A 25000-nucleotide genomic window follows, 5' to 3' on the forward strand; every position below is an offset into this window, starting at 1 on the left:
TTGCATGACACCTGACAAAGAAGAAAACCATCACTCAGGGTAACTGAGCTCAAATGTCTTCCCATTTTCTACAACAAAAATGGAGTGAGTGTGTTGTAAAATAAAACCTCACTGAAGCCGGTGTATTCAGCAACCCACCATGTAATTTATTGCGGAAGATGAAACGACAATGGAGAATCGTCTTTTCCATTGACAAGTTTCCATACGAAGCTAACCCCTTTTATCCCTTTAATCTTCTATCCACAAAGGAGTGTTCATTCTTCATGAATGCGTTTGCAGCAAAGAGCCCGGTCGCACAGATTGAAGGGGTACCGACAAAATCATCAACGTGTTCAGTCAAGCATGCATTCTAATCCGCCCTGATATGGGCGTTAAGCAAACAAACAAACAAACAAACAATGCATCCTAATTGCGTAGTCTTAAGATGTATTTATGTCATGTTTTCTGTGGCTTTGTGAAAGCAATGATTAATGTGGTATTACATAAGCATGAGCGTAAATCACAAAAGAGCACGAAGCTCCGGCGGCGATAGCATTGATTCCTTGTGCCAGGTACCGTTGACTCTGGGTCAAAATTGATTAATCTCTTTCAGCTCTCTGTATGTCTGCCTCTCTGTCTCTGTCTCTCTGTTTCTGTCTCTCTCTGGTTCTTTGTCTGTCTTTTTGTCTGTCTGTCAGGATAGTCTGTCTCTCTCTCTCTCTCTCTCTCAGTTTCTCTCTGTCTGTCTGTCACCATTTATGCCCCTCTCTCTCTCTCTCTCTCTCTCTCTCTCTCTCTCTCTCTCTCTCTCTCTCTCTCTCTCTCTCTCTCTCTCTCTCTCTGTCGAGCACACACACACACACACACACACACACACACACACACACACACACAATGATCTCCTAACAATCCAGCAGGCCAGTGTCTGCTCCATGGAACTATAAATCAGACCAGTCGTTAATTGATGTGGACAATTGATGAGGCGTCAAATTCTCAAAGACCCTGAGCAATGGAACTCGATTACAAAAAAACACGATCCCGTCGTTACGGTGATTGGAACAGACAGTGGAAACTCAATCACCCCCCTTCAACTTCCTTTCATCTCCATCTCATTTTACCCCTTCTACCTTAGCCTACCCCCACCACCACACCCCCTCCCTCCTCCCCATCCTTCCGGCGCACCTTGTACCAGTTTCGACACACAGGACCTGGTAATCAGGTTGACTCACCTGATCCAAAAGCCACCCCCCTCACCCCCATCCTCGGTCATTCATTCACCACCCCATCCCCCCCCCCCCCCCATTCACACACACACCCTCCTTCCCGACTCAATTTACTGGCACACAGGTAGTTTTTTTTCTTCCATAAGTGTCCTCCTCCCCCTCCTCACGTACAGCCTCGGCTATTCACTCACCCCCCCCCCCCTTCACCACATCTTTCTCCCAGACTCAAAATACAGGCATTCAGGTATAACTTTACTCTTCCACAAGTTTACCCCCTCCCCCCCTCCCCTCACCACATCTTTCTCCCAGACTCAAAATACAGGCATTCAGGTATAACTTTACTCTTCCACAAGTTTACCCCCTCCCCCCCTCCCCTCACCACATCTTTCTCCCAGACTCAAAATACAGGCATTCAGGTATAACTTTACTCTTCCACAAGTTTACCCCCCCCCCTCCCCTCACCACATCTTTCTCCCAGACTCAAAATACAGGCATTCAGGTATAACTTTACTCTTCCACAAGTTTACCTCCCCCCTCCCCTCACCACATCTTTCTCCCAGACTCAAAATACAGGCATTCAGGTATAACTTTACTCTTCCACAAGTTTACCCCCCCCCCTCCCCTCACCACATCTTCCTCCCAGACTCAAAATACAGGCATTCAGGTATAACTTTACTCTTCCACAAGTTTACCCCCCCCCCCCCCCCTCCCCTCACCACATCTTTCTCCCAGACTCAAAATACAGGCATTCAGGTATAACTTTACTCTTCCACAAGTTTACCCCCCCCCCTCCCCTCGAGCTCACCACATCTTTCTCCCAGACTCAAAATACAGGCATTCAGGTATAACTTTACTCCTCCACAAGTTTACCCCCTCCCCCCTCCCCTCACCACATCTTCCTCCCAGACTCAAAATACAGGCATTCAGGTATAACTTTACTCTTCCACAAGTTTACCCCCTCCCCCCTCCCCTCACCACATCTTCCTCCCAGACTCAAAATACAGGCATTCAGGTATAACTTTACTCTTCCACAAGTTTACCCCCTCCCCCCTCCCCTCACCACATCTTCCTCCCAGACTCAAAATACAGGCATTCAGGTATAACTTTACTCTTCCACAAGTTTAACCCCCCCCTCCCCTCACCACATCTTTCTCCCAGACTCAAAATACAGGCATTCAGGTATAACTTTACTCTTCCACAAGTTTACCCCCCCCCCTCCCCTCACCACATCTTTCTCCCAGACTCAAAATACAGGCATTCAGGTATAACTTTACTCTTCCACAAGTTTACCCCCCCCCTCCCCTCGAGCTCACCACATCTTTCTCCCAGACTCAAAATACAGGCATTCAGGTATAACTTTACTCCTCCACAAGTTTACCCCCTCCCCCCCTCCCCTCACCACATCTTTCTCCCAGACTCAAAATACAGGCATTCAGGTATAACTTTACTCTTCCACAAGTTTACCCCCCCCCCCTCCCCTCACCACATCTTTCTCCCAGACTCAAAATACAGGCATTCAGGTATAACTTTACTCTTCCACAAGTTTACCCCCCCCCCCCCTCCCCTCACCACATCTTTCTCCCAGACTCAAAATACAGGCATTCAGGTATAACTTTACTCTTCCACAAGTTTACCCCCCCCCCTTCCCCTCACCACATCTTTCTCCCAGACTCAAAATACAGGCATTCAGGTATAACTTTACTCTTCCACAAGTTTACCCCCTCCCCCCCTCCCCTCACCACATCTTTCTCCCAGACTCAAAATACAGGCATTCAGGTATAACTTTACTCTTCCACAAGTTTACCCCCCCCCTCCCCTCACTACATCTTTCTCCCAGACTCAAAATACAGGCATTCAGGTATAACTTTACTCTTCCACAAGTTTACCCCCCCCCTCCCCTCGAGCTCACCACATCTTTCTCCCAGACTCAAAATACAGGCATTCAGGTATAACTTTACTCCTCCACAAGTTTACCCCCCCCCTCCCCTCGAGCTCACCACATCTTTCTCCCAGACTCAAAATACAGGCATTCAGGTATAACTTTACTCTTCCACAAGTTTACCCCCTTTCCCCTCCCCTCACCACATCTTCCTCCCAGACTCAAAATACAGGCATTCAGGTATAACTTTACTCTTCCACAAGTTTACCCCCTCCCCCCTCCCCTCACCACATCTTCCTCCCAGACTCAAAATACAGGCATTCAGGTATAACTTTACTCTTCCACAAGTTTAACCCCCCCCCCCTCCCCTCACCACATCTTTCTCCCAGACTCAAAATACAGGCATTCAGGTATAACTTTACTCTTTCACAAGTTTACCCCCTCCCCCCTCCCCTCACCACATCTTTCTCCCAGACTCAAAATACAGGCATTCAGGTATAACTTTACTCTTCCACAAGTTTACCCCCCCCCCTCCTCACGCACACCCTCGGTCAATCATTTACCCCCCCCCCCCCCCCCCCCAACACCATCACTACCGTCCCCTTCTCCCAAACTCAAAATGCAGGTACTGATGAATTGGCCTTTTAGTTCCATATGTCTTCCAACAAAACAGATGGGAGATGGATTAGCGGAAAGCCCAGACTATGGATCGTTAACATGATTTCCCTGCAGCCTGTAATCCGAGTCGTCGTTCTCTGGCGGTCCTCCTGACACCAACTGCACGGATGCAATGTTGATCCTTTCACGCTTTTGGGGCGTTCGAGGAGAACGAAGTAGTCCACGTCATTTGCAAAGACTGCGCGAAGAAAGTACCCCGTAGAGGCGATAAGATTGACGATCATCATTTTCACAACTGCTCCACAGGGGCGATAAGGTATAAGACCGCCATGATTGTTCCCAATACCGGGGGGATTTATTAACACGGCTCGTATTTCCGCCTGGCCCCCGCGCTAAGCTTAATAAAAGGTTGGTCTCGGAGACGAGGTTTTAACATATATTCTGCTGAAAGCACTCACGATTTACATTAAAGCCTGATCACCGAACATGCTAACAGCAGCTTCACAATGAAGCCATTGAGACTTCGCTACGGGCTTTTGTCGAATTCCATGTCACCGATACATGCATCCAAAGCCGATACATGTATCCTTCTGGTCGTTATGCACGCACGTAAACCACGTAAACCACGGGCCTGCATCGAAGTCAAGATTCCCCAGCGGCAACTTGAGAACTTTAATTACCTGCGCATCAAGAAAAATGCAAACTAGCATGAATTCAAGACCGTGCGAAGCAGGTAAACCAGCTTGCCAATCCACCCACGTCCACACATGCACACAGGAAGAAGAGAGAGGGGCAGACAAGAGACAAAATTAATGGTCTGACTCCCAGACACGTAACTGGGACAGGGATGACCTTCTTATCTTGTCTTGGCCTTGGTCTTCCTTCAGGATATCCGACGCATGTTATTTTGTTGTTGCACAAACCGAATACATCTGTTGGTTTTGAAGGCCTATGGGCTTATTACAGTTCGACGAGTTCCTATTTTCAACAAGCAAATAGTGGAAAACTCATTATAGCACGCATCAAATATTTAAAGAATCCCACAGGGATTTGGTCTTTCGATTGTAAGACATAAAAGTATAGCGTCAACAGAAAATACTGAATTGGCGAAACAAAGAAAACATGGAGTACTGACAAAGGCAAAGAAGCAAGGATGTTTGAAGCAAGAAACTAGAAAGACATAGCGTCAGAAGAAATGAGTAAGTCAGCAAAGCCAAGAAGTCAGGAGGTCGGGGTTGACTGACTGACTTTTCGAGCTTTCCGTCCACTTGGAACCAATTGGTCTATCTTGGGACAGGTGGATGTTGGGGTAAGAGAGGTGGCCTCATATTGGGGCTTCTCGGCCATTGGGCCATCCCGCTGTCCAAAAGACAGGCCATTCTTGTTTTCACGACGATCTTGATGCAGGAAAACTGATATAGTATAGAGACCTTCTCGTTTATTGGGCCAGCCCCTTTTTTCACGCTGTCTAAAAGAAAGGCCATTCTTGTTTTCATGACGATCTTAATGCAGAAAAACGAATATGGTATAGGACCTTCTCGTCTATTGGGCCACACACTTTTTAACGCTGTTCCAAGGAAAGGCCATTCTTGTTTTCACGGCGATCTTAATGCAGAAAAACAGGAATGGTATGCGGAACTTCTCGTCTTTGGTCCAAAGCCTTTTTCACGCTGACCATTCTTGTTTTCACGACGATCTTAATGCAAGAAAACGGATGGTATAGAGACCTTCTCGTCGTTTGGGCCACACCCTTTTTCAGTCACGCTGTCAAAAAGAAAGGCCATTCTTGTTTTCACTGCGATCTTAATGCAGGAAAACAGAAATAGTTTTCCGTCGTCTTTGAACCAATTGATTTATCTTGGGACACGTAGAAATTGGGGTTAGAGAAGTAGCCTTATGTTGGGGCTTCTCTTCTGTGGGCCTCCCCCTTTTTCACGCTGTCCAAAAGAAAGGCCATTCTTGTTTTCACGGCGACTGATCTTAATGCAGGAAAACAGGAATGGTATGGGGACAAAATGTGTGGACTGAGTCTGTGGTCAGGGCACCATTCATAGTGTGTGTGTCTGCTGGTCACGAGCGCAGTCAGTGTGTGTTGAGTCCAGACAAACAACGGACCGAGGCCGCACACCGTGGCTGACGAGCTGACAGCAGCTCTCCAACGCACGCCGGAAGTACAAACACAGTTACGTGTCGGTAACGTTGTAAGCGCCGTCTTGTGTTTGCCTCCCTTTCCAAGAGGGGAGACAATCGCTTTGCAGGAACAGGTTGAAAAAGGTGGACTTCGGGTAAAAAGGGGGTCTGCTTTGCGGTAGTGGCCTCGTCCATAGTTGTAGTTTGTGAAATTCTGCACAGGCTGGCAAAAATGTATGACTCAGCCATGCAAAGACGCTGAAGTTCCAAACTGATTACGCATAGATTTTCAAGTTAAAGGCATTTGCACTGTCTTCACTTTTAACCAACTCCCCACCCCTTGCTTTGTTCAGCCCCTACTTGTAAGAATTTTGTATTGTAGTGTGTGTGTGTGTGTGTTTGTGTGCGTGCGTGCGTGTGTGTGTGTGTGTGTTTGTGTGTGTGTGTGTGTGTGTGTGTGTGTGTGTTCATTGCGCCTTTGAGAACAGGTTAGAACATTAAAGTTTCAGTCATTTTAATACACGCATTTGCCCATAAAAAGACTCTAAATAAAGCGTTCAAGTTTGAATTGCCCCAAGTTCACATATTAACCCAAACAGACTATGAATAATACAGCGTTCAGGAAACCCTCCTAGCCCCATGACCTAATTCAAATATCCAAAGTAGCCTGAAGTAGCCTGAAGTGGGTTGAAGGCTACGGAAACAATAAGCGTCCTTTAATCCCGTGTCTGCTTGGCTCCTGTTAGAGGAGGGTAGCGAGGGCCCGGGTAGCTTGAAGGGGTAGACAAACTACCCGTTCCCCCCTCTACCAGCCATCCGAAAGGTTCACCTGATTCGCGCTTCTCTCAGTACCACGCACGTTTGTGGTGAGCTAAAGTGTGTCCGATAGCACAGGTGGCGCCGGCTAAACTTGTCAGCTTTTGTTAGACACTGGTCTTCATTTAGTGACATGTCGGAATCAAACATTCACTCTTAGCTGGGAATACACACTGACAAAAGGCAGCCTTGCGGGGCCACCTCGAGAAAATAGTCCAACGTCTGGTCTCCTCTTCAGCCCCATCTCTTCGTCTCCCACATTAAATATCACACGCTGACACGAATATTATCAGGAAAAAATAGAACGCATTGCGACAGGTGTAATTTTTCTAACTACATGTAGCTTCTTTATTTAGTTTCAGTTTTAAGTACTTTTCAAACAAAAATACACTCCTGGCTTTTCTGTGATCTGATTTGCTGCGTATCGTCCTTCCCTTTTCACAGCAAAACGTACTGCAAAACATTACAGATTTTGTTTCCTTCGAATTTTGTTTTCCATTCTCATGTTGTTAGGCATCGTTTCGGGGAAGCCGATGTGTCCTTGTGTATAACTGATACATGTAGCCCTGAAGTATTCCGGGACTTCGGGGGTACCCTCATTCAAGAGATTGTCAGGTGACCCTTGTGAAACAAAAACATCTTCCATCCAACAATTATGCACAATAACCAAACATGTGTCTTTGCTAGCATAGCAAGTTGGAATAAAATAACAAGCGTATGAATTTTTTTTTTTGCAAAACAGAAAAATGTGCAACCTTTATACAAAAAGAATAGTTAGTTAATGGAACGATTAATTTTTGACAAAACAAAACATTCATAAGAGCGAAGTGCTGCCTGTTATTTATTTCATTTTATGTTATCTTTCTTTTTGTGTTTGCAAACTTTAGTTTACATTTTGTGGGGCTATTTTTCAGGGCGATACGGTTTGCGGGCCACTGCTATCCACGCAGAGAACGTGACTCTGCAATGGGAGGACTTCAAGGCAGCGGACTATCTGCACGAGTACGTGCTCCTCTACCGCAAAGACTCCTACTCTGCAAATCAGTCTTCATGGGAGATTCTGGATGTAAGTTGTTACACTTGTCAGTCTGCACCCTTGGGCGAAGTCAACTGCGCGAAGTATACTTCGCGCAGCTTGCCGCACGGACCTTTAGCACTAAGTTTTCGGTAACAAGACTTCGCGAAGCTTGCCGCACGGACCTTTAGCACTAAGTTTTCGGTAACAAGACTTCGCGAAGCTTGCCGCACGGACCTTTAGCACTAAGTTTTCGGTAACAAGACTTCGCGAAGCTTGCCGCACGGACCTTTAGCACTAAGTTTTCGGTAACAAGACTTCGCGCAGCTTGCCGCACGGACCTTTAGCACTAAGTTTTCGGTAACAAGACTTCGCGAAGCTTGCCGCACGGACCTTTAGCACTAAGTTTTCGGTAACAAGACTTCGCGAAGCTTGCCGCACGGACCTTTAGCACTAAGTTTTCGGTAACAAGACTTCGCGCAGCTTGCCGCACGGACCTTTAGCACTAAGTTTTCGGTAACAAGACTTCGCGAAGCTTGCCGCACGGACCTTTAGCACTGAGTTTTCGGTAACAAGACTTCGCGAAGTCGACTTCGGGCTGAAATAAGGACCGCCTTAACTCACTTGTAAAATTGGTACCTACACAAGTGGATCCTCTACAAGTAAGATAAGATGATTCACTTGTGGTTACCTGTGAATTTAGACATGGGCTTCTTTAAAGATAATAACACTCTAAACTGTATTGTTCCACTTTTGAACACGGTTTCTGAAACCCGTTTAGATCACGGTGTGACATAGTACATAGTTCTACCAGAAAATGTAGCACATATGGTAGCATTTTGCAAATTAGTATGTCATATTTGTGTAACTCTCAATATTTTGTACCAGTGTTCAATCTACAAGTGTAAATTCATCTCCTGATCAAGGATCGTTGTGTTTGACTTCAGATCGGAACAAGGCCCACCTACACGGTGACGAAACTGAAACCAGGTACGCTGTACTTCATGCGAGTCGCGGTGTGGGCAGACCCATATAATCCTACACCCGTGCTGGGCAACGTTTCTGAGGTCATCTGGCTGACCACTCAATGTAAGTCTATCGACTTGTGAATCAATTTAAAAACAAAGAGACTGCCAACGTTTCAAAATTCAGAATAAAAACAAACAAGAAAGATAAGTTATTGGAACGTTTGTTATTGACACAAATACGTAACAATCTATATATATATACGGCTTGTGTCTGTGTGTGTGTGTGTTCGCGATGCACGGCCAAAGTTTTCGATGGATCTGCTTCAAATTTGGTGGGCATATTCAGGTAGACCCCGGACACAACCTGGTCGATGAGAATTTTCAACACGTGCTCTCAGCGCGCAGCGCTGAACCGATTTTGGTTTTTCGGTTCATCTTCCCAGATCCATTCCCACTAACTCTTCCTTATCTTCTCTAGTGTTTTGCGTTTATCTCCCTTCCTTCGTGTGGCGTCAATCCATATTCCCGTTACTATTTTTAGAAGGTCACTGTCCACAACGCTTTCATCCCGGCGAAGCCGGATATTCCCGTTACTATTTTTAGAAGGTCACTGTCCACAACGCTTTCATCCCGGCGAAGCCGGGTATTCCTCTACTTCTTCCCGGCGAAGCCGGGTATTCGGCTCTACTTGTTCCCGGCGAAGCCGGGTATCATTCGGCTCAACTTTCGCCGGGTACCCGGCGAAGCGGGTATTCATTCTAGTCACAAATATATCGACCCAACGGTCTTTTAAGTGCACAGACAAACAATTGGTAACAAAAACTAATCTGGATGATATTTTCTTCCGCCTGCAATTCATTCATTTCAATTCAATTCATTCGCTTGCGGCTTCGTGGTAGGCGGAAGAAACAATCATCCAGATACGTTACCGTTACTAATTGTTTGTCTGTGCACTTAAAAGACCGTTGTGTTGATATATTTGTGATTGTAACGTATTTGTGTCAATAACAAACGTTCCAATAACTTATCTTTCTTGTTTTTTTTATATCGACTTGTGGTTATCTTAGTTATGTGTACATGAACATGCAATAGAGCCCAACATTACTTTGCACATCAATGCACTGTATGTGAATGTGACGCAGAAACAACTGGTTTTAGAAGAAAACAACTGAAAGGATAACTGGTTTTAGAAGAAAAAAAACCGAAAGGCTCTAAAATAGTACCTCAATGGTAATGTTAATTACAAATTAATGTTAAGCGCTGATGTTTCATTGGCGCTTTCAAAGAGCTCGTGAAACTTCACAAAATTTGGATACGGAAAACTTTCTTAGCTAATGATTGCCCATTGCATTGTCCTCGAAATTAAGTGGACATTTTGCGGGGATGTTTGCGTCAAGAAGGAGTCGAGTTTGACACGTACACTAGTCAAATTGCATATAAACAGGGTCTCCTGCGTTAATGTCTCACAACGTTCATAATCGATCAGATCTTTGGAACACCACAATCAACGGAAAGCATCAATGATGACTTCATTTATTTGTTTATCTTTTTCGGACTGCAAAGCATCTACGTTTAATATTCTCTTAATATTCTCTTAATATTCTCCGTTTGAACACGCCCAGTAGCTCGATTTGGGTCTGTTGTGTATCTTGATTTTTGCACTTTCAAGACCGATAGATGAAAGTTTTTGTTATGTTTAGTTTTTGTCTATATTGAAACGTTCAATAAACTTTAGCTTTATAGTTTAAAAAAAAAAGTATTATAGATTCTTGAATACAATGTTCTGCCATCGTTTTCAGCTGTGTCCCACTGCAGTCACAACGGCGAGCAGTTTGAAGTGGGTCAGGTGACGGAGAACTGCGAGGACCGCTGCACGTGCCTGGCAACGGGACAAATGAACTGCACGCCTCTGTGCGCCGAGTCACAGCTGCCTGAAGTGCGAGAGGGATGCTCTCTCCACTATGCAGATGAGTGCTCGTGTGACGCCACCGAGTACTGTCCTGATGAGCAAGGTATGATCATTATCATTGTAGCCGTGTGGCGATTTCATGTACTGTTGTCCCTCTCTTTTACTCCCTGTCTATTATCTTCCCCTGACCCAAGTTGTGTCTCCCGCCAGGATTATTGTGTGTTGTAGCGAATTGTAGGTGTGTATGGAGGCTGGTTTCTTATTGGTTGATTGTTTGAACGGGTGCGCGCGTGAGTCAGAATGATAGCGTACCCGGTGTGATTTCGAAGTGTGAAGACGTGTCAGTGTGCGTATCTTGGGTTGTGATGTTTTGGTTGGAGTTGAACGATGTTTGTGGTTCTGTAATAATCAATGCAAGTAGTGTAGTTTGGGCCATTATAACTGTATTTTGGCGAAGGAGTGATTCGAGGATTGTTTAGAGAGACTGTGTGTGTGTGTTCAGTTGAACAAACGTTTTAGAGCTGGGTTTATATCAGCGAAGTGACTTTCGACCGGGATCGTAATTCAAGTTCCGACGAGTTGTGTGCGGCTGTATATTGAGGAAGGAACTACACTGCTTTCTGGTGTCTGCTTTCTGGTGTACGTTAATTAAAAGTCACGTTATCGCAACCTCTGTCTTGGCGTCTCATTTATGCTTCCTGGCCTATTTTCCCCCTTCCACTCCACCCTATCACATCATAATGAACACGTAATAATAACCCCTTCTTACAGAAACAGAAAAGTTGTATGTAATAACCTGAACTTCAAATGTTCTGTACAGAGGCACGGGTATGTGTTGAAACAAGCGTAATGACCCGCTGAACATAAATCAAGGTATGATCCTTATAAAAATGAACACTTATTGATGGCCCGTTCTAACAAAAGCTATCCTTAAAAATTGGAATTTTTTTAATTTAAATAAACAATGGCTATGAGAGAAAAAATGGTTCATTATATCCTGAACATAGATCATACTATACAGAGACACAGGTATGTGTTGAAACATAAGAATATGCTTGCATGTCAGCAAGGGGACCTTGCGTGACCCTGCTTCCGGGCTTTTCTTTTTTCAAACTCTCAAAACTTCGAATTGTACTGATCTTGTCTTGATGAAAAAAAGAATTCTTTTATGATTTAAGAATGTTTGTGTAACACTGAAGCTGTCAATTTATTATTTAGATTTTAAAAGTTAGGTCTAGCGCCAAAACGCACCACGGTCCGATTGTCTGAGAGACAATCCGCAAAATTAAATCTTTAAAAATTGCTCGCTCTTTACGTAGGGCACCTAGGATGTTCCCGTTCGGTGAGTGTTTAAATGAAAGGGTGTTTGTACTGTGTGTAAAAGCCTGACAGTATCTGTGATGGTTTACGGGAGGCTTACTGTGCCTTTAACTATAACACTCGATGAAAACTTTTTTTTGCAATTCCAGTGAAAAACTCTTGGTCTATAATGTTTCGAATCGAAGGACGCCTCATTGCGTATGGTGTCCCAGGCTGTATCTTCTGGCTTTAAGAAACACTAGTTGTTTACCCGGTTGTTTCAAAGACTTTTACAGTCTCGTAGTCTATGGACCCGGAACTCAACATCGGCTGTCGCCATGTCATCCGGTTGTGTCGCCTTCCGGGTTATATATTTTGATTTCTAAATAGGGTTTGAACATAAACATTATTCAAAACGCATAACATAAAACAAGCAAATATGGAACGAATTGAAGCAAAAACTTATTTTACGTGACACAAACTATACAATTTCTAAGTTGTACACGGGTGTCGTTGTCCATGTGCAGGAGAAGGTTGTCAGTACAAAGATTCCCCCTATGCCGATGGAGCCTACTGGACAGACACCGAGCTGTGCACGAGTTGCACGTGTGAGGGTGGTCACGTGAGCTGTCACGCGACGTGCGAGGAGCCGCTGACGCCAGAAGACTGTGTTAACCCCGTGCGACGTACTGAGGAGAACAGCTGCTGTGAGGTCATCGTCTGCGAACCCACTGGTGAGAATATGTACATAAGAAAAGATATTAAAAAGAAAACCAAAACAAATCTCAAAACAAGAAGTGTGTGTTATTGTGTCTGTCTGTGTGTGTGTCTGTGTCAGTGTGTAGGTACGTGGGAGCATGCGTGCGAGTATCTGTAAGTGCGTGTATGTGTGTTTGCTTGGGTGCGTCGGTGCGTTTGTGAGAGAGAAAGAGAGATAGTGTCTACCATTCGCATCTTAATTTATTACTTTTTACAGATCCAGTGGAGGGCGAAGAAGAGTGCGAGTACAATGGCACCGTCTACCGCCTGGGCGACACTTTCACCACAGACTGTTCCCTCTGTATGTGTGTCCATGGCAACAGCGTCAACTGTTCTTTCGCTTCCTGTCCGGCCATTCAACTTCCGGAACCCAGCATCCTTTGCCCGTTCCCGCACGTGCAACGTGACGGATGTTGCGACACTGTTGTCTGTCGGGAAGAGAACATGGGTCAGTAAACAAGAGTTAATTCAGTTATTTAGCCTACAATGCCGAGAAGCAGTGATATCATCAAAAGGAGCACAACTAATGGAATACTTACAAGAATATTATTATACGCTTGCTCTTCTGGTTATAATGACTGGATCAGCCTTTGATTTACAAAACAGTGAGATGAATCTTTGCTCTATTTGAAATCTCCTGAAGTGTTTTATGTTTCCTGAGTTGTAGGAATAAAACGTTGCAAAGGGTATAGTTTGTCTTTCTGGCAGAATCATAACTTTCACGTTTGCTAAATCCGTATTGAACAGCCGATGTCATCGGCTACGAATGGTTGTTGTACTGGAGACACGTTGCGACTGACATCAGTCACTGGACACATTCCGTTCTCTGTTACAGATCCTCAGACGCTGATGAGTCGCCTGATGGCCATCTCCTTCAGCCCAAGCTCTCTGACCATCAGCTTTGACGTCGACCACACCACGTCACAGGAGGCCTCCGTGACGCAAGACCGCTACGAGGTGATGACGTCAGATCGGGGCGGTGACGCAAGCTCCTGGACCAGCAGAACCTACACGCCGTCGACCGTCGACGCCGACGACAACGCGTCATCGCCGTCGGATCTGCTGCACAACGACGCGGCGATACGGGTGGACGACCGGGTGTACATCACGCTGGGGGATCTGAACCCCAACACGACGTACTACGTGAGGGTCCAGCCGGTGATGAAGAGCGACATGGGTGTCACTGAAGCCACGCCGAGCAACGTCACTCTGCTCAGCAACATCGTGGCAAAAACCATGGGAGAAGGTAACAAAGCGTGTCTGTTCACAGGCACATGCAAGTGGGTGTGGGTGAGGGGGTTGTGGGGTGGGACGGGGGTGAGCTCCCCTTTTGTCTACTCATACAATAGTATAGCAGTAGAAGAAAAGAGACAGGCAGGAGAGCACAACCCAGCTCCAGTCCACCTTACTATTGGAAAAAACCTAATGCACTTAAATTCAAAAAGTTGTTTGCTACTAAGAAAAAGAAATTGCTAAAGAATATTTTGGACTTTATTAATAGAATTTGTAACAGCTTTTCATAACTTTTTTTATTTATTTTTTATTTTTTATTTTATTTATTATATTAGCATATATCATGATTGTATTGATTGTATTTATTGTTCAAAATGCCCCCATGGGTTATGGACCAATAAAAAAACTTGAACTGAACTGAACTGTCCCCACCCAGTCCGTGTGTGTGGTAGATCAGGATAGGGATTTAGGAATTGAGCTAAGTCTGGATCTATTGTGGACGTGGTTATGTGTATGAAACGGGTTGTGCTCAGGAGGTTATACTGATTCAGATTGTTAAGAGCTATTTTGAAAACAGCATAGAAGCTTTTATAAGTAGTCTTTAAAATAATATTGGTGGGAAGGCGTTGAGACCTGGAGAAAAAGAGAAAACAGTATAAAGACCGCGGAGAAATAAAAGAAAATAGGCTTGTTCAAAATTTCGTTCAAGCACGTCGTTGCTTATCAAGAAGTTACCATCTGCCTGACTTGAGAATTACCTCTACAAACATTATTGGAGCGTGAGAAAACAGTAGAAAAATCCCATATAAATGAAATAGGTTTGTATCATAGACAAGACTGCATTCAAGAACGTTGTTGATTTTAGATAAATGTAGTCTACCTGCCCTCAATACCATTTGCAATAAGCATCACTTCCATTTTTCAGAGCTAACCTGCCAAGTGGACAGCAAGACTTATCAAGAGGGAGCGATTGTCTCAGAAACCTGCCGTGAAGTTTGCACGTGCAGAAGTGGTCACGTGAGCTGCGAGAGCGCATGCGCAGAGGAAAGCGTCATCATGGCGCCCTCTCCCACGTGTCCGCGACCCCAACTGGTCTCCTCTCAACACTCCTGCTGTAAAACCTGGAAATGTTTCCCTGAAGGCAAGTGTTCTTTGTCATAAAAGACTCAGTCCCTCCCGTGTAAGCGATTCGATTGGCTCGCCGTCTCAGATCTGACCAGGCTTCTATATGGGATAAGGCAATCCCTCCATTTGGATACATACCAACAGTCAAAATCATGGCTGCTTTCTGTGCAGAGTAGCTAGGGAGACTTTTTGATGAATTATTTTTTTATAACTGACACTATTCGCAATCTGAGGAATAACTAATTCATGAAAATATTCCCACTCTGCATGTGAAGCTGTCAAGCTATTGGTGTTTGTTTCAAGTCGGTGGCAAAGTGGGGGAATGGTCTTATATCCCACGTTAGGTGAGCCGAGGCTATTTTCAATGTGGATTCAACTCATTCCCGGCCGATGATTCTGAGATACGTCGGGGCGCAGTTACGCTACCCAGCAACAATGTTTGAATTGAATCAAACATACATTCATTTACAAAATATATACAGTAATACATGTGCCAAAATATAGATGTTGTGGTGCTGTTTATGACATTGTCATATCGTTGATATACAAAACGGCAAAACGCTGCCTATTTCACGTAACGGGCAGCGTTTTGCCGATTACGCGAAATGGGCAAAGATGTTGCCGATTCCGCGAATTCAGCAATTCCGTGAATTCAGCACGACATACACATTCTTTGCCAGCCTCAGGTCAGATGGGCTGTAGGCCTGTCCCAGTTACTGTCCTAACAGTGAAAATACAATATTCATCTATGACTGATCTCTCGTTTCGTCTCCTACATTTTTCTCTCTCGCTGTTTTGTGTCTATAATAAATCCATTGTACATTTCCCCTTTGCAGAAAATGGCTGCGCCTATGAAGAAATCTTCCTGAAGAATGGCGAGCAAGTGTACGAAGGTTCATGTGATCGTAGGTGCAAGTGTACCGATGGTGATATCACCTGCACCCCTGTATGCCTGCCTGCAGCACCTCCTCCACGTACAAAGTGCGTGCTGGCAAACGTCACCGGAACCTGTTGTCCTGTCTGGATGTGTCCGCAAGGTAATATACTTCTCTGAAAGCTACTCTGTCGTGTTTGTAAGGGATGTGATAGAGTGAATACTCTTGCTTTTAATGAGGCATACTCCTCCGAAAGCGGCGTATGGCTGCCTTAATGGCGGGGTAAAAACGGTCATACACATAAAATTCCACTCGTGCAAAAACACGAGTGTACGAGGGAGTTTCAGCCCACGAACGCAGAAAAAAATGAGGCAAACGTTCCACACGTGTTCCCTCGCGAGTTACTGGCCTGTACTGTCACGAGGAAAAGCGTGCCGAATATTGTTTCCAGAGTGTTCACTCTTTCACATCACGAACAAACCTAGCCGAGTTATTTCCAGAATAAGTCTATTCTTCTGAATTTGTGTGCGGTATTACTCATATGGTTTCATGGGCGCAGCCTGGTTTGGAATCTTCTATCCCACTCACTGGACTTATGCCGCTGAACAAAGGAATGCATCTTATATTATAGGTGGTTCTGCTATTTTTGGGATTTATTAATTATATTCTTTCTGCATTGGATGACTGTATCCTTTTCAGTTATTTGTATGTAAAAACAAAGGGTTTTTTGGTTTTTCATTTTGTTTTTTAAATGTTTGTTTTTATCTCGAGACTACATTATTAATTTTACCTGCGAATGCTTTTTACACCCCCGGTATAGGTTTCACTCGATGTGTTTGTTTGTTTGTTTGTTTGTTTGTGTTCGCATATAGATCTCAAGAATGAACGGACCGATCATCACCAAACTTGGTGAACAGGTTCTATACATTCCTGAGACGGTCCTTACAAAAATTGGGACCAGTCAAACACACGGTTAGGGAGTTATTGGTGGATTAAGATTAAGAGTGACATATTAATGGTCAAAGGGAAATAACCTTCTCAGTTGGTGGCAGTGAGAATGGTTATTTCCCTTTGACCAACGGGGGTGTTTTTCCTACCTCGACGTACCCTTTCGCAATGGACCCTGTGTTTACGCGAATAAACATTCTGACTTCTGACTTCTGACTTCTGACTTCTGACGTCTGACTTCTGACGTCTGACTTCTGACGTCTGACTTCTGACTTCTGACTTCTGACTTCTGACGTCTGACTTCTGACTTCTGATTTCTGACTTCTGACTTCTGACTTCTGATTTCTGACTTCTGACTTCTGACTTCTGACTTCTGACTTCTGACTCCTAACGTTTGATTTGACTTCATGGTGACTCTTCTGATTATTTTTTTGGCTTCTGACTTCTGACTTCTGACTTCTGACGGGGGTGTTTTTCCTACCTCGGAGGAATTTCTTGTTTTTTTACTCTCCTGAGGTTATCACGTTTTATTACCAATTCAGTGCCCCATATGGCTTTTTGACCAATCAGGACGGATTCTAGGTGACCCTCTAAATGTTATAACGTTCAGGCAGGGACCCTTTTTGTTTATCAAGCTAAAAATGAACAAGACAAAGTAAATGCTTGATATCTTTTTTCTCGACATGTCTGTTATCATTTGCTAACAGTCAGCATATTAGAAATAACTCATAATACAAAACCGGTCCAATCTGTTAGCGTCGGTAACATTTTCAAATTGTGAATATTTTCCATTTGTAAATTGCTTAATGGTGTGTACTCGACAGCCTCTGTTCTTTTCACTTAGTTACTGGTGTGTACTCCACAGCCTCTGTTCTTATCACTTAGTTACTGGTGTTCCGTTTTGTGTTTTGACAGAATCCAAGTCACCAGTGGAGGTATCCCTGGCGACTCAAGTCGGGTACCGAGGTTCCTGTTCAAATCAGGAGACGTTCAAGTCATCGATGAAGAAAGCCTTCACAAGTAGGTTGTCGGGTCATCTGCCATGTGCAGACAGAGAATCCCCTTTCTTCGTCACGTGCTGGGTCATGGACGTGGTGGTAACGTGTCCACTGCTCGACATTTCTCGACGACGACGACGGCAGACGACAGAAATTTACGTGATTGCGATCATCACTGCTAACATTACGTGAGCCAAAAGCACTTATTTCCCTTTTTTGTATGCGTGTTTGCCTTTGCAAATATCATTCTACTCATGTACTATTCTGACATGATTGCATTTTTGTTTTTTGGTTTTTTTGTTTGCTTAACGCCCAGCCGACCACGAAGGGCCATATCAGGGCGGTGCTGCTTTGACATTTAACGTGCGCCACACACAAGACAGAAGTCGCAGCACAGGCTTCATGTCTCACCCAGTCACATTATTCTGACACCGGACCAACCAGTCCTAGCACTAACCCCATAATGCCAGACGCCAGGCGGAGCAGCCACTAGATTGCCAATTTTAAAGTCTTAGGTATGACCCGGCCGGGGTTCGAACCCACGACCTCCCGATCACGGGGCGGACGCCTTACCACTAGGCCAACCGTGCCGGTCATGATTACATAAACTGTGGATAACATGAACACACTGAATGTACACACACATTGACATTTATTTAGTTCATACTGTTACATTATAGCCCAGAGTAAGGAATCTCGAAAATAAGTAGCAATACTTGTATAGTTCACCTCCTGTTTAGACAATATCATGAAGTGTAATTCTATGCAAATACGAAATCTATAATTCACATTTTATTTCTTCATCTTCAGTGAATCCAACACACTGGCAAAGATACGGACTTCTCTAAATGCTACAGAAAGCGCTTTGTCCACAATGTTTTCCAAACATGACGTCTGGGTGCTACTCGACGACGGCAGGAATCTGACGTCATCGGGACAATTTCAGTCCTTTGGCGTCAGCCTCGTGTGTGACGCTGGTTTCATCTATAAAAACGATGCATGCGGTGAGTTGATGACAAATTTAGACTGACGGAATTGTTAGACGGAGTACTTGATTAGAAATGTACATTTGTTGATATCAATATATGCATCGGAACACACTGTTTTCTCCCCAAAACGTCTAGCCTGTTTCATGTCTTAAGAGTATTCCCTGAAGGCTTCCCTTAGTTGAGCGCGTAGGTTTTGTTACAGAAAATCAGTGCCAATGCTTCGTCCAGCAGGCTTTGTCAAGTAGATTTCTCAAAGTCGCCTTTGACCAATTAATATGAGGCTTTACAATGTCCCTGAGCCAGTACAAGACATCCCACTGTCAGTTGCATCTTAAAACCATGTTAATCCTTGGTCCAACCTTGTATGATGTTGCAGTTCCCGAAAATCTCTTCTCTCCGTCCACCTCAGGGCAGCGGTACAACGTGTCTATGGCGCTGGTCAACAGCTCTTACGATTCCGCCACCTTCGCCTGGTCAAGTCTCTCTCCAAACTCGCGCACCTACGTCATCGGCTTCTTCATCCAGTACCGCGAAACGACGTCAGAGGTTTGGAACCAGACGGTGACGTTGGATCCGAACACTACGCGTCATACAGTGACGTATCTTCGTGCGTCACGTCCATACAAGGCTCGTTTGGTGGCCTTGACCAAGTGGGCGTCACAACCACACATGCCGCTGTCTATGGTTATGTTCACAACCAAAAACAATGAGGGTAAGTATTTTTTCTATTCATGAAAATTCTTTCAAACGATAAATGTGTCTTCTACGCAAGATATAGCCCGAGCTTCTAGCTTGATTTGATCGCATTACAGAAAAAAAGACATATTCACACGGTGAATGAGAACATTTCTAGGACGAAAAAGACGAGGTTAGAGTTTGGTGTTTGTTTCTCATGCTCTCTTTTTAAGTTAGTTGTTGAGTGAACCATTAACATACTCTGGTTATTGTTCGTACGAAAAGTCATATGCATGTACATTCCTGAGTTGTTCTTGACCTTTGGTTCAGAACAAGATTTTTTTTTTATTATTGATTATGGAATATAAGCAGTCTACCGGGTTCGAAAATACAGTTCATTGATCTTCGTCCATGCATGCAGTTCTCAGAGTTGTAAACGTATCTAAGTGTGCTTCCTTCAAGAGATGTGTTTCTTTTCTTTACTGCAGTGTTGAGTCGCTCACTAACGATGGAGCCTCTGCAAGTGTCTCTGGGTCTGACCTCCGTCACCATCACCTGGGCCACACTCCCCGGTGACGTTGCAGACGCCATCACCAAGATCTTGATCACATACCGAAAAAGCCGGGACACGGGTAACGTTTCTTCTTGTGACGTCGACCCGCGTCAGTCTGACGTCAACCTAGTTGGACTGACGTCAGCAACAGCTTACGTCACGAAGTTCGTTATCATTCTGGTGGACGGCTCGACGATAACGACGCGTCCTCTGCATTTTGTCACCATGGCTGAAGGTGAGTTCCACTGTTCAGCACAGTCCCTCTCGTGTAAACGATTGGGGTCACCATTTCAGATGTGGCCAGGCTTTAACATGAGATAATGCCATCCATCCGCTTGGTCACATACCTAAACTCACCAGCATGGCTGCTTACTGTTCAGAGTGAGAATTTTTCATGAATTATTTTCTTAAAAAGCCGATTGTTGCGAACGCAGTGTCTTCCCCTACACATCTTTCTTTGCAGCTGCTGTTGTTTCAAATGCCTGAGCGTACTATACGTATAAATTATTAAATTAAATGATTTTCGTCGTATTTGTTGAACTTTTTTCTTCTAATAATCGTATTAAACAAGGCTTTCGCGGCTTATTCATTTCACTCAATGGTTCCTTCTTCAGATTCATCAGACGAGCTTGTGGTTCCACTGATTGCGACATGCGCTGTCCTTGTTTCGCTGTCTGTTCTGCTTGTGGTTGCCTTTATCGCCTGGAGGCGCATGCGCAGAAAGTCGTCTATGGATACTGCTTTTGAAAATAAAGCGTATGGAGTCAACATGTAAGCATACAATTTTCTTTTGGTTTGGGGTCAGCGTAAGCTGCATCTCACTTTGCTTTAACGTGCACAATTACGACTTAGAAGAAGAAGCAAATGCTCATGTCAACAAACAAGACTGGTAGGTCATTGGAACGTTGTATTATTGGCAAAACAAAACGTTGAATGTACAGGACGTCAACCCATTGGTCTTTTACACACACTTATGATACAAATAATGAACTCAAAATCGTCGACGAAACGTGAATCGCGTGCAAGATGCCAATGTTGGAACGTTAGTGGTCTCTCTGTGTTTGGATGAAATGTTCGTGTCATTATTTGTTTGCCTTTGATGTCCAGACTTTGCCCTACGTTTCTCCGCACCTTTTTTCTATGGGGTTGCTTATTCCGTACAGCAAAGCATGTCTCGTAACAAGGGAGGGAATCTCAACATTGGGGTAAATCTACAGAGTTTATGAACAGATCATTTGAAAAAGCAATATCTTTAAAGTCTAAGTTTGGGGTTTAAAAAGGGTGGGTCCACCGTAGCTATTTGTATCTTGTGCGGCTCTCCCAAGTCCATACTGCCTTCTTTTCTAAAGCCATTTGTTTTGTTTTGTTTTGTTTTGTTTTGTTTTGATTTCATTTCATTTCATTTGATCAGCTATTATCTCATCTCATCTCCTCTGCTCTCCTCTGCTCTCCTCTGCTCTCCTCTCCTCTCCTCTTCTCTCCTCTCCTCTCCTCTCCTCTCCTCTCCTCTGCTCTGCCTCTCCTCTGCTCTGCCTCTCCTCTCCTCTCAGCTCCTCGTCTTGAAATCATAGCTTCTGCTTTTTGCACACAGAACCTCGCTGTGTTCCACCCGGGCAAAAAACGAATCGGCGCGGCCGCAGGACCTCGAAGGGAGCGGAAGTGCTGCGACCGACACGACAGGTGCCGGCGACTGCAGACTGCAAGCTTGAAGTGTTCCGTCTTTTCGCTGCAGCTGTGTGGCTGCGGCAGGAAGCTGGAGTCCTGGACGGGCCGCGCTTTCAACAACTACCCGGCGGAGAGCGTGGAGCTTATTCACTTGAAAAACTTGGTGAGGTCCGACAACCTCGCGGGGCGTCTGACTCGCCATGACAGTCAGGTAGCCCTCGTCAAACACTCGGACGCTGTCGAGGACGACAACGGTGGTCTTATGGAGTGCCGTAAGACGCAGGGCTGTGATGATGTGGTGGTGCAGTGCGAATCTTATCTCCATGATAACCTTGGTTTTGACGACTTTGAGGAGTGCCGCGAAAACAAAGATCGAAGACTTGTGAAACTCTGCGTCCCTGCAGTGACATTGGAACCCGATGGCTGCTATAATAGTCAAGCCCAAGATTGTGGGCTCATCAAGACTCATGTCTGCAACGAAGAAAGTGCAGCATGAATCGTCGCAATAGCCAGTCATTCGTGATGAACAAAACAAGGTCACAAAACTCTGAAGAACTCCAAGAGCTGTTTGTGTTTGAATGATCCGATTCGTCACGCAGGATTCTTCTTGACTTGATAAGAGCCGAAGATTCGGGAGTATGAGAGCAAACGACTCGGGAGAACCGTTGCGTAGTGTCTTAAAAACAGCCCTGTTATTTCATGGACTTGGACTATAAAGCCTTAGCCTTGGCCATCGTTTCAACTCCAAAGGTGTTCATTTGTTCGCAGAGTCGTGCACCGTCTAGTATTGTTGTGTTGTTGCTGATGGTGATTTCTATCAGTTTTGTGACAAGGTATACTTGGTAAAACTCTCATTTGAAAACAGGTTTTTTTCTCTAGTTTTGTTGTTGTGTTTTTGGGAAACTCTCTTGTCTGCAAGATTCCCAACTGACTCGAGCAAAAATATACTACGAAGTTTCAAGGTTGTCAATTCACCGGGGACGTGGAATTTAATTAAATCCCGAAGCGTTTCCGAAAGGCAAAAATTAAAACATTTGTGTGATTTTACAAGGAGCTATCTCGCTTTTGAAAACATGGCTTTTTTGTGAAGAACCGTTTTTGCAAAGTTGTGTTTCCACGGCTAGGTCTTTTTAACTGAAAAGACAATGCAACCACGGTGAGAGAAAAAATTCCGATTTGTAGGCTGTCTGCATCGTCGCTTGTAAATAAGCAAAGGTCAACATACATGCTTTGATGCAGACGTTTTCGTTTATTCTATAAATTGAAAAAAATGATCGTATGGTTGACAACGTTGTGGTTATGCAACAGTTCCTTTCAGCTTTAACAAAAGGTGTATATATCCTGTTTCAGGGCCCCCTGTCTGGAAGAAGATCGGGGATTTATTTTAACATCTGTATTTTTCATTTCGACAACTTCTTGAAACGCATTGATTGTTGTAAAATTCCAGAGTTCAATGTGAAAGTGTTCCTATAATCACGAAGGATGATCGTATTCGCTTTTTTTGACTGTGCGTTCAAAATATGGCTTTTCTTTAAACAAAAATGTCAAACCTTTAATCTTGAGAAGAAATGCTGCAGTGAATGTGAAGGCACAGTGGGTTTTTTTTATCAAGCAATCTTCTGTTCTTGTGGAATGTAAATGAGAACGGATTTGCGGTGTTTCAAAGTGCAAACAATTTATGTACTTTCTGGTTTAGATGTAAATATCGATTGGTTTGTTTTTCTCGGTGTTATTGATGTTGTTTACAATTATTTGAAATCGTAATGGGGACTGAGAGTAGGAGTGTAACGGTGCTGTCTTGTAACTAGATATATTTTATATTTTATCGCAATTACTGAAAATGTGTTGCCACCATTTGTTTTTTGCTTGTGCCTTTAAGAGGGACGTTTTGTAAATTTATATGCACTTTACGTTTCCGATATGTGCATGCAGCACACACACACACTCACACACACACACACACACACACACAGACACACAGACACACACACACCTGCACACTAACACTAACACACACACACACACACACACACACACACCTGCACACTAACACTAACACACACACTCACACACACACACACAGACACACACACACACACACACCTGCACACTAACACTAACACACACACACACACACACCTGCACACTAACACTAACACACACACACACACACACACACACACACACACACACACACACACACACACTCACACATTAACAGTAATAACACACGTTCGCAGTCAGAAACACATGTTGTAAAGATCGTTGTTATACACATTTTATTGTTGTTTTTCTTGATGTACATAAACTACAACGGGCACAATTTCCGATTAACGGATTGATTTTTCACAAATATGTTATTAGAATTGTTTTACGTTGAATTCAAAAAGCTCAATCCCTTCAAAATCAACCCTTCAAAGTGATTGATGCCATATTACGTGTTGTTGTTATTATTTGGAAATACACCTCGCGTCCCTTGTGTTCCGTTCCTTGTCTTTTGTCGAGCAAAGAAAATTAGTCATTCTCGATACTTGTTCAATTAACCGCTTGGCTGTTTCATGCTCTGTGTGTTCGATTTCGTAGTGGACCATGTTAATAAGATTATTTGCTGGGTTTTCTTTTCTGATGTTTTGAAATCGCAATGCGGACGGAGAGTAGGAGAGTTTTACAGTTTAAATCATAAAAAGCTAACTCGCTTTCTTTCAAAAAGTGTTACATAACATATTATTCAGCCTGAACTGAGATTAGATTGATCACACTTAAAATCAGTGTAAAGCTATTTTACTTCCTATTTTTATTCTTGTTACATTGATAACAGGTCGAATAATATCATCTCTGTAGTAGGCATAGGAATAACAACAACAAATCACTTCAAATGAGGCTTGTTCCATTGATAACAGGTCGAATAATATCATCTCTGTAGTAGGCATAGGAATAACAACAACAAATCACTTCAAATGAGGCTTGTTCCATTGATAACAGGTCGAATAATATCATCTCTGTAGTAGGCATAGGAATAGCAACAACAAATCACTTCAAATGAGGCTTGTTACATTGATAACAGGTCGAATAATATCATCTCTGTAGTAGGCATAGGAATAACAACAGCAAATCACTTCAAATGAGGCTTGTTCCATTGATAACAGGTCGAATAATATCATCTCTGTAGTAGGCATAGGAATAACAACAACAAATCACTTCAAATGAGACTTGTTCCATTGATAACAGGTCGAATAATATCATCTCTGTAGTAGGCATAGGAATAACAACAACAAATCACTTCAAATGAGGCTTGTTCCATTGATAACAGGTCGAATAATATCATCTCTGTAGTAGGCATAGGA

The 25000-nt window shown here is 43.9% G+C and overlaps 1 protein-coding gene across 2 annotated transcripts in view; it reads left to right on the top strand.

Moving 5' to 3' along the window:
• The window catches only part of LOC138951708 (uncharacterized), a 50753-nt gene that overhangs the window by 25171 nt on the left and 582 nt on the right, over positions 1-25000 (top strand). For both annotated transcript variants that reach the window (XM_070323271.1, XM_070323270.1), the window contains 14 exons: positions 7560-7711; positions 8608-8749; positions 10428-10640; positions 12364-12570; positions 12813-13043; positions 13431-13841; positions 14754-14969; positions 15790-15990; positions 17692-17962; positions 18585-18778; positions 19140-19475; positions 19927-20226; positions 20606-20762; positions 21583-25000. The exon at positions 21583-25000 is cut by the window's right edge and continues 582 nt beyond it. In XM_070323271.1, coding sequence (XP_070179372.1) covers positions 7560-7711; positions 8608-8749; positions 10428-10640; positions 12364-12570; positions 12813-13043; positions 13431-13841; positions 14754-14969; positions 15790-15990; positions 17692-17962; positions 18585-18778; positions 19140-19475; positions 19927-20226; positions 20606-20762; positions 21583-21700 — 3149 coding nt within the window. In that variant the 3' untranslated portion in view covers positions 21701-25000. The remainder of the gene's footprint in view (positions 1-7559; positions 7712-8607; positions 8750-10427; positions 10641-12363; positions 12571-12812; positions 13044-13430; positions 13842-14753; positions 14970-15789; positions 15991-17691; positions 17963-18584; positions 18779-19139; positions 19476-19926; positions 20227-20605; positions 20763-21582) is intronic.

This window comes from Littorina saxatilis, linkage group LG17 (genome assembly GCF_037325665.1).
Source record: "Littorina saxatilis isolate snail1 linkage group LG17, US_GU_Lsax_2.0, whole genome shotgun sequence".
Lineage (NCBI taxonomy): Eukaryota > Metazoa > Mollusca > Gastropoda > Littorinimorpha > Littorinidae > Littorina > Littorina saxatilis.